This window comes from Vicugna pacos, chromosome 23 (genome assembly GCF_048564905.1).
Source record: "Vicugna pacos chromosome 23, VicPac4, whole genome shotgun sequence".
Lineage (NCBI taxonomy): Eukaryota > Metazoa > Chordata > Mammalia > Artiodactyla > Camelidae > Vicugna > Vicugna pacos.
Genome location: NC_133009.1, coordinates 19,846,852 through 19,855,977, shown reverse-complemented (window position 1 = coordinate 19,855,977; position 9,126 = coordinate 19,846,852). Strand labels below are relative to the sequence as shown.

At 50.7% G+C, this 9,126-nt stretch overlaps 1 protein-coding gene across 5 annotated transcripts in view; it reads right to left on the bottom strand.

Moving 5' to 3' along the window:
• Positions 1 to 9,126, bottom strand: part of KIF26B (kinesin family member 26B) — a 419,829-nt gene that overhangs the window by 8,560 nt on the left and 402,143 nt on the right. For all 5 annotated transcript variants that reach the window (XM_072948623.1, XM_072948625.1, XM_072948626.1 and 2 more), the window contains 2 exons: positions 2,383 to 2,585; positions 1,791 to 1,941 (listed from right to left, as the gene is read on the bottom strand). In XM_072948623.1, the coding sequence (XP_072804724.1) occupies positions 1,791 to 1,941; positions 2,383 to 2,585 (354 nt within the window). The remainder of the gene's footprint in view (positions 1 to 1,790; positions 1,942 to 2,382; positions 2,586 to 9,126) is intronic.

The window sequence follows — 9,126 nt, the reverse complement described above, 5'->3', positions numbered from 1 at the left end:
AGTGGTTGTTTCCTGGAAGCATCTACATAGATACTGATATTTAAGCTGCTCCCCTTCTTGGAAAAATGTGACTTTGCAAGATGAAAACAATTTTTTAAGCCTGCCTTAAGCACAAACAGCTCTCAAAAATTAAAATGTTAATGAAAGCAGCAAAAAGGAAGGGGAACTGATGGATGGGCACCCCTGGGATCCTGAAGTGCCTGAGGATCCATGGATGAAGGAAAACAGTGTGCTCAGGTGGGAGAGACAGCGTCAAGCTCCACGCTTATGCCGTGACCAGACTTCAGCTAATGTCCTTGTTCGTGGCTTGTCTGTCCCACTAGAGTCTGGGAATGCCCTGGGGAGCAGTTCAGGGGTCTGTCCAGATTCCTAGCAAGGGAACAGCTCGGTGCATTGTGCAAGTAGGTGCTGAGGACTGTCTGTTGAGGACAATTATTTAGTTTAACTCTGGGACAACTAACACTGGTTACTACGGATGCTGTGCCTTCATCGTGGGCAGGCCATGTAACCAGCACTTGATGATGGACAGTAACTTGTTCACTCTCACAGCAACCCTGTGAAGTAGGCACTGTTGTGTCCCATTTGACAGTTAAGGAAATCAAGGCTCAGAGAGGTTAAGCGTCTTAGCCAAGGATTCACAGCTAGCATCTAAAGCAGGTCTGCATGACTGTGGTCATCACCACATATGGTACAACTCAACATGGTAGGATGCATCATAGACTGGTCCCAGTGCCCTGTCCTCCTGTTCATTTAGTTGATCCTCACAAGAGCCCACGTGGCACTCAGGGGAGATGTTATGACCTCATCATTATGGAAAGGAAACGGCTTGAAGACATACTGTGAAAGTGGCAGGGCCTAGCTGGGAGGCCCATAAATTCTGTCCTTCCTTCTTCACCTAGGATCATTTCACCCAGTATTTCTTAAACCTAAGCCTCCAGAATCTGCCTGTCATGTTCCCCTCACAGGGACACTGGAGAGGGTGCTGTGACATTCAGGGAACAGTCATGAAGAGAGGGAGGCACCAGGAGGCTGAAGGGCTGGAGGGAAGAGCTGGTGGGTGCTGGACAGGAAGGGGAGGGATAGGAATTTTAGTGGAAGTAGTGCATTTTATTCCAGAGACTAAATCATCTAGCATGGGGCTCCATATCAATGAAATAGCTGGGACCAGATTTGAGATTCATTTTGTGGCAAATGGAATGGTTAGGAACAAATAAATAAGAGACAATTGAATCCATCTTTCAAAGAGAGCAAAATTGTTCTGAATTGTCATTAGACGGCTACTGTCATCCTGGGCTTTCTATTAAGCGGAAATAACACTGTGAATGTTATTCTTTTCACTCAAAAAATGTTTTCCTTGCTTTCTGGGTCCTTTGTGAGGCTTTTCTAGGATTGCACATTCTACCCTATTGAGAGTGCTATAAATTCTTGTCTATTTCAGGCTAGATATGCAATGTGATTTTGTGGCCTGGGAGCAGGTTTGTAATATAGCCTTCATGTCTGGGCGATCCTCTGCCACATGCAGGGGGTGGAGGGGGGTGGGCGGATCTCATTTTCAGGTGCTTTCGACTGAGACACATTAGAAATAATCTTGCAAGAGCAATACTCCCTGACCTGCTGCTGCCCTCGCCCCCCCATCGGCCCAGGAGAGGGGGACTGCCTCAGTGCTGGGTCTCCAGCTGAGGGGCATCAGACGGCCTTGGGGTCAGATCGCATCTGTGTCCCTCCCAGGCTGGGTGACGAGCCAGGCCTGTGTAGCTGGTGAACCAGGGAGTCACAGAGACAGGCCTTACATTCACTGAGCCACTTGTTGGGATCCAGCATCAGATACTGTTTCGTCGTCTCCAGCTCCTTCATCAGCCACTCGTACTTGGCTCGGACCTCCGCGATTCTCTGCTGGCGATGCTCCAGGATTTTCAGTTTCGCATTGAAGCACATGACCTCCTAGTACACAGATGGGAGGAGATGGGGGTGGAGTGGGGCAGGGGAAAGGACCTTTAGCTCTAATCTAGCCCAGGCAACCTTTTCTGGAAAGGAATGCTTGTGCTTATAGTCATGCAAAAGGAGCCAGTCCTGGGAAGTTTGGGAGGGACCTGGGGGAGCAGCTCAGGCAGCGCATGTGCAGGGAGGGACTATCCCAGGCATTTCTCAAATTTAGAAGGCAGCCAGTGGTCCAAGCTGGAGCCAGGAAAGCGTGGAAAAGCACCAGCTCCCCCAGCCGCTCTCCAGAGCCAGGTGCACAGGCCCATTTGCCAGAGCCCTTGTCTCCCACCCACAGCAGAAGACGCTGGGAGTCTCCGTGGGCCTGGCCCTCCTCTCGGGCACAGCCCAGGGGACCTGCTGGGGAAATGCCACCACCGCTTGCGTGGGGAGGGGCCCGCTCACCTTGCTGTTGCCCCCTCGTCGCCGCTGCAGCCGCTCCACATCGTCGATTTCATAGACTTTAATCTCAAAAGGTTCCCCAAGGCCCCTCTGGGTGCTGCGCAAGGGGCCGTCCACCCAGCGGATCCCCCCGCTGTTGGGTGGTTTTCTCACCGGGGAGGGGGTGTCAAGGGACAGTGCCGGGATGAGCCTCCGTCTCTGAGAACCTAGGTGGGGAATTCAGCCCAAAGTTAATCTTTTTGAATTTCTATCTTTTAAATATATTTTTTGATGTGAAGGGTGGGGCCGTGGCAGGCCACCCAGGGAACTGCTACAGAGCTGTGTTCGAAATGCTTGGCCCTTCCACCACCACCTCAGTGTCCACTCGCTTACACTGGTACCTCCACCAGCTCGGGGAGCCCCCCCCCCCTTCCAGCCACCTCTGGCTTCCACCTTAAAACACATGCACACGCAGGCACACCAAAACACACAGGCTGGAGGACACGCCGTCTACAACTGACAGCCACACTGGCCATCTCCTCTGTACAGGTACATGGTACAGTGAAATTAGAGATGTTTGTGTAGGGAAGAAAGATCTTAGTGTCTGGAATTGTAGTAAGAGGAGTTTATTTGCTTCAGCAACAACACTGGAATGAGCACAGATCACGTGTCAGGCCCCGCTTAATGTGTTTTATGTGCTGTGACAAGGGCTCCTAGCTGCCCCCCAATGCCTGCTTTCCTCTTCTTCCTCAGCAAGACACCCCAAGTTGGAGCAGGGCACACGGCCACCCAGATGCACCTGTGTGGTACAACTGACTTAAGCTCCACCAGTGTGACAGAAACAGAAGTGCCCTGTGCAACAGCTAGAAAGTGTCCTGAAAGGGGGAGGTCTGTCTGCCTCGTCCTCTCTCCTTTGTTCTGGATGGAAAATGGGCCTGCTGGCCAGTCCATGAGATGAAGATCATAAACAACAGAAAAATAAGAGGAGCCTGGGTTCCTGGCGCCCTGGAGACTTTCACACGGTCACCTATGCAGACTTTTTTCCTGAAGACTTAATTTTTCTAGAGCAGATTTAGGATTACAGCTGAATTGAGAGGAAGGCACAGAGAATTCCCATGTCCCCTAGGTCCCCACACACGGAGAACCTCCCCTGCCATCAACATCCCCATCACAGTGGTGCATGTGTCACAACCTACACTGACATGGCATTATCCACAGGGACACCGAGTCCGTAGCTTACATTAGAGTTCCCTCTTGGTGTTTACATCCTATGGTTTGAACAACTGTGTCATGATATGTATCCACCATGACGGTACCACACAGAGTATTTTCACTGCCCTAAAAATCCCCTACACAGACTTTTCCACGAGGAATTAATCTCTATGTTGTTATGGGGATGCTCTGTCACAGGCAAGCCTAGTACCCAATTTAATTCTCACAGAAGAGGAAACTAAGGTACAAACGACTTCAGTAACTTGCCCAAAGTCTCAGTATTCCCTTGTCTAAAAACATCCATTGCCCACATTCTCCACCAAAATAATAAAAATTAAAGTATCAGGTAATAAATGATTTCCTCCAAAGAATAGGTTATCATTAAACACCACAGAACTTGGCACATAGTAGGTGCTCACTAAACATGAATATCCTTTTGATTGTTTTCCTTCGTAATCTTTTTGGGGAGTTGAAGAGCACACAGGAATCACAGAGATCGTATGTATGGTCAGGCCACTCAAGACGGCTGCTCTCTGGCTCTCTCTAGATCACCTGCTCAACCTGCTTCACTCACGGACTGCCCCATCCTCTTCATTCTAGGGCTTCATCAGCCCCTGGTAAGCGATGAGCCCTCCTGACGTCAATCCCTCCTGTAGGTGGCAGCCTCCTTCTCCCCTGAGCAGGGAGGGCTGCCGCCGCGTCCCGCCTGCTGTCTGCCACAGGCGGTGGGTGTCGTCCCAGGACACTCTGACGCTTTGTGTAGGATCCGCTGTCCAATAAAACAATGAGGTCTCTGTCGTTGTCTCTGGGATCTTTCTTTGGTCTTGAGGCTGGGCAACCACAAGGCCTGCGGGCCTGCGGGCCTGCGGGCTGCAGCCCAACAGAGAGAACATGCAGATTTGTGCCCCTAGAGGCAGGTCTCTCGAGGATTATGAAAAGCAATTACCATAGTGTGGCCGCATGGCCGGGGGCCCCACTGCTCCAAGCACCACCTTTTCCGGTGCCTGGGGGCGTGAGTGAGTGAAGCCTTGGCCTGGCTTCTGAGGGTGGGGACTTATATTTCATCCACCTTGGAAGCAGAACTAGCCTCTTGCTTTGGGCGATGACCATGCTTGCCCCTCTGGTTCTGGCCCCTCCTCCAGTGGGAGGTTGCAGGCTTGGTCCCCTGGAAGCTGGGGTCTGTGGGTGCTGGTGTTGCTTCCTGGAGCTGCATCTCCTGAGGCACACCTGCCCTGAAGCAACTTCTGCCAGGAACGGCATCTCAGAAGCTTGCTTTCTCCTGGAAGGAGGGTGGCTGGGAAACGTGACACCATCCCGACAGGTTTATCCTGAAGCTGAAGGAAGCCTGACTTAATTTAACTCAGAATTAGTATGTGGTCACTCCTGAGTTTGAGGAAAGAAGGTGGAGTCTGCTGGAAGCCTTGGCTAGCTGCTCTTAGAGTCTGGGCCAATTCTGCTTTTAAACAGAACAGATAGCGACTTCATCCAAAGTCAGATCTGAGTGAGAGTGCAGGAGAGCATGTCACGACATGGCAGCCCTGAGAATACGAAGGATGCACAGCCCTGTAATTTTCTGGAAACGGCCTGTATCAGCTAGTGGGCTGATGCTGCTGGAAGCACTGGTCCTTACAGCATCGCTCCCCGTAGTGCTGAAGGACTCTCGGAGAAGTCAATGCCTTCTCTTCTCCACTCTCCCTCTTCATTCCTCCTCTCCACTCTCCCTCTTCATTCCTCCCCTAATTACGTGGGTTCTGCCTCTCCTCCAGAGATACACTGGGAGACTTAACTCAGGGTGTGATGAGGAAAGCTGAGGGCAAGGGCAGGGGACTGTGGTCAGACTAGAGGAGAAGGAGTTTAATGCTGAAAAGGAAGTTTCAGAGGGAGAGATGGTGCCCTCACATTGCTGGAAAGGGCACAGGAAACTGGTGCCAAAACACCACATCATCACGGGGAGAGAGCTGACCACAGGGCCTTGGTCTGACTCCCCACAGAAATATGATTTCTTGGATTTTCAGCATGGTCCACCACCTCCACCTCTCAAGCAGATGCTCCCAGCTTTCTGCTGAGCCCAGCCTCTGCCAATGACCACTTCCTTCCAGGCTACTGGAAGGTCAGGGCAGCGTCTGAGGTAGGCATGCAGTGGGGAAGTGCCCCAGTTTGGGCAACAGTGGTGTGAGGCCCCGTTGAACACAGCTGTCTGGTTCGGGATCCCACGTCCTGAACCAGCTTCCCGCTGATGCCAGCAGGTCAGGATTCCTTCATTCTCTCTCTCCTAACTCCCTGCTCATCAGCCCAGCACTCTGAACATGGAGAAGCCAAGTGTGTAAAGAAACACTTAAGCTGGTAACTGCCAACAATTTTGCTGCATGAAAATCTGAGCCCACTCTCTCCCCTCCCTGCTGCAGGTGTAGCCGTCAGCTGCGTGCGTTAGGAGGGGCCCCTGACCCGTCACAGCCTACTTCACTCTCTCCTCCGCAGCACTGACAGCCCCAGTGAGAAGTCTGATGTTGGGCCTTCCATTTTTAACATCATCGAGTGCAGATGAAAGTGTCCACACTGAGTCCAAAGATGCTGTTTCTTAGGTCAAATGTCAGGAAACACAGGCATTGGGAACAGGCTGATGCCCTTTCCCAACTCCCGCCCCTGAGAACCTTACCGTCATTAGCTTCTCCTCCATCACCCCCCATCTCCATTCTGACTCAAGGTACTGCAGACATCAGAGATGAGGAGTGGGTGGGAAAACATCAAGGTGAGTGAATTTACTGACCAACAAGAGCCAGCCTTCTGCCTCCAGATGAATGATGATGCTGGCTGCTCCAGCTGCTGGAGACCTTGAATTGACAAGCGTACCCTTCCCAAGATGGAGATGAGATGGGGAGAGGTCCGGGCTGCAGGGCTCTCCTCAGGGCAGAGCCTGGGCCCCTTACACGTGACTCTCAGCCCCAATCCCCCTCATTCTCTACTCGAAGGGCGGTCCTCGGTGTCGTAGGGAGCCAATTACTTTTCAATTTTTTTTCCAACGTATAGTCAGAAAGATTATCTCACTTGGAGCCCTTTCTCATCTATTTCTAGGTGGAGTCTCTTAGGAACACTCTAGAAATCTTAAATCGGCCAACAGGCAGCTTGCCTTACCCGTTTTCATTACACCAGAGACTACTGTGTTTTCTGAATTCATTGAAACAAAAGAGGATTGCACCTGAGAACCAAATGAACAGCAGTGGGAAGGCAGAGTGAACCAAGGGCTCTGAGGCCCTTGGAGGAGTAACTAGTCACAGATTTTGGTGCAGCAGGTCTGCTAACTGAACCCAGCAACCCATCAGTCAGCAATGTTTACTCAGCACCCGGAGCAGGGAAGTGTTTGGTGATTAGAGTAGGAAAGAAAATACAGGACAGGCTCAGTGTTTAAAACACAGGTCACTGGCAGGGCGAGATATGAGAAGTACACAGAAAAGAACTCAGCTAACTTGTAAGACCACCCTGCCAGCCAGCCAGCCAACCAGTGAGTCAGTCAGCAGTGTCCAACTGATTCCCAGTAACCTGTCCCAGCCCAGTGCTGGGGCCCCAACAGGCTGAGTCAAGTGCAGAACAAGCCATGCAGGAGCTCATGTCGGGGCAGGTCAAGCTCTGGGTGCATCTCAGAACCAACACGCTCCCTGGCTGGCTTCTCCTGGGGCAGACCTGCCCTGTCTCCTGGGCCTTTTGGATGCTGGGTCCACACCCAGGGCCTGCTGCAGTGGGAAAGAACTTCATTCAGACCAAGGTGCTGATCTAATTTCCAGATTTCTCCAGCCAGCTCAGGAGGGAAGGAAAGAGAGAGAAAGAAGTTAAGAGGGTAACACACCAGGTGTGGGGTGAAGTGTCAGGAACCTGAGAAGGAAGATCAACGTCAGGGAGAGCCCACAAGACACGGGATACGAAGGAGCTCTCAGTGTAAGGACGGGGCCTTGGGTGGGGCCAGGCTGATGCAACCATGGCTTAAACTGCCCATCACTGATTGACATCCTCTGAGACACGGAATTACTCTGGACAGGATGGACATTTGCTCCCCACCTGGGCTGGCTGCCATCACTACTTCATGGCTAATGCCTACACATACAAGTTTGTGTCACCTGCCACAGGGGGCTGGCAAGGAATAGCAGAGGAATGGATAAAAATCCATCAATAGAAAGCAACCCACAGCTTCTGTCACCTCATCACACTTTCAGCCAAGAACCTATAATGACTCCCCACTGCCAACTGCAATCATTCCTACCACAGTTGCCACACGTACAAGGAATAATTTGACCAGGGCTTACCTTTCCTGTCATGACATCCATTAGGAATAGCCCCCTTGTGGAGTTAATCCCACTCTGTTGTCCCTAAGCCATGCTCTCCCTGCCCCAAGCTTGTGCTCCCATCACTGCCTCAGCCTACAATGCCCTCTACCTGCTTTGCCCCAGCATCCTTCAAGGCCTGGCTCAGTGTTTCCCCGTAGCCTTCTTCAACTGCTCTGGACCCTCTTTGTCTAAATACTTTCCTACACTAAAGTCTCACTACATCTCTCAGCACTTAGCAACGTGCCTTGGTTCACTGTTCTCTGTTCCACGTGCTTCGTCCTTGCTCTCCAATGAGATTATACACTTCCCAGAGCAGCCTTGTCTTCCACGCTGCCTGCCCCTCTCCCGTCATAATTGAAACTTTCATATCACCAAGCTCGGACAGCACAGAAGAGGCACGATCAAAATTTAACAACTAAAAATAAATCCTATGGACTACGGATCACCTTATGGAAAGGAAGTCACATTACCTCCAATATTTTTTACATTATTTGCATCATCTTATACAATGTGAGAATCAGAAAGACCGTGGTGGTTCTCTACCAACCCCCTTATTTTACTTTTATGTAAGAAAACTGAAGCCCAGAGAGGACAGTTATTTCCTAAAGGTCACACAGCCCAAGACCCCAAGTCTCCTGCTTTCTAGCTCAATCATCCCACTGCACTATGCCAACAGGAAGAATCCAATTCCATGCACTCTTCACCAACATGGATCTCCAGGCACAGGACCACAACAGTGAACCATCACTATGTTTGACTGTTTCCACTGTTACGTGCACTAGAAAGCACTCAAAGAGTGCAAGCTTATCTCCCTGGGAAGATATTTCTAGCTCATTTTCACTAAGGAAATAACCAAAGCATTAAAGTTTTCCAAATTCAAAAGTAATCTCAGCTGACAGATAATTGTCTATCTCCTCTGCAGTGCCAGACACCTCTAGTGATAGTAAAATCCAGCCATCGAGCTAGGTATTTCCTTTGAGAAGGTTTATGGCTTCTCTTAAAGAAGTTGCTTTTGATTTATGCTGATCATATCTGACAGCCAGCATTTCTCTTAATAATAATCATAAAAAAGTAAGACAAGGTCACCGAGCCTGGAAGGAGCATATCTCCACTGCCGTATCCATTCTGGACCTGGACTCTAGGGTGGCTGTTCACAGAGGCCCAATGCCCTCGGCGCTCTCACTTATATCCCACCCCTGGCACCTAGCCCAGTGCTCTGCTTTTACACCAACAGCCTAAC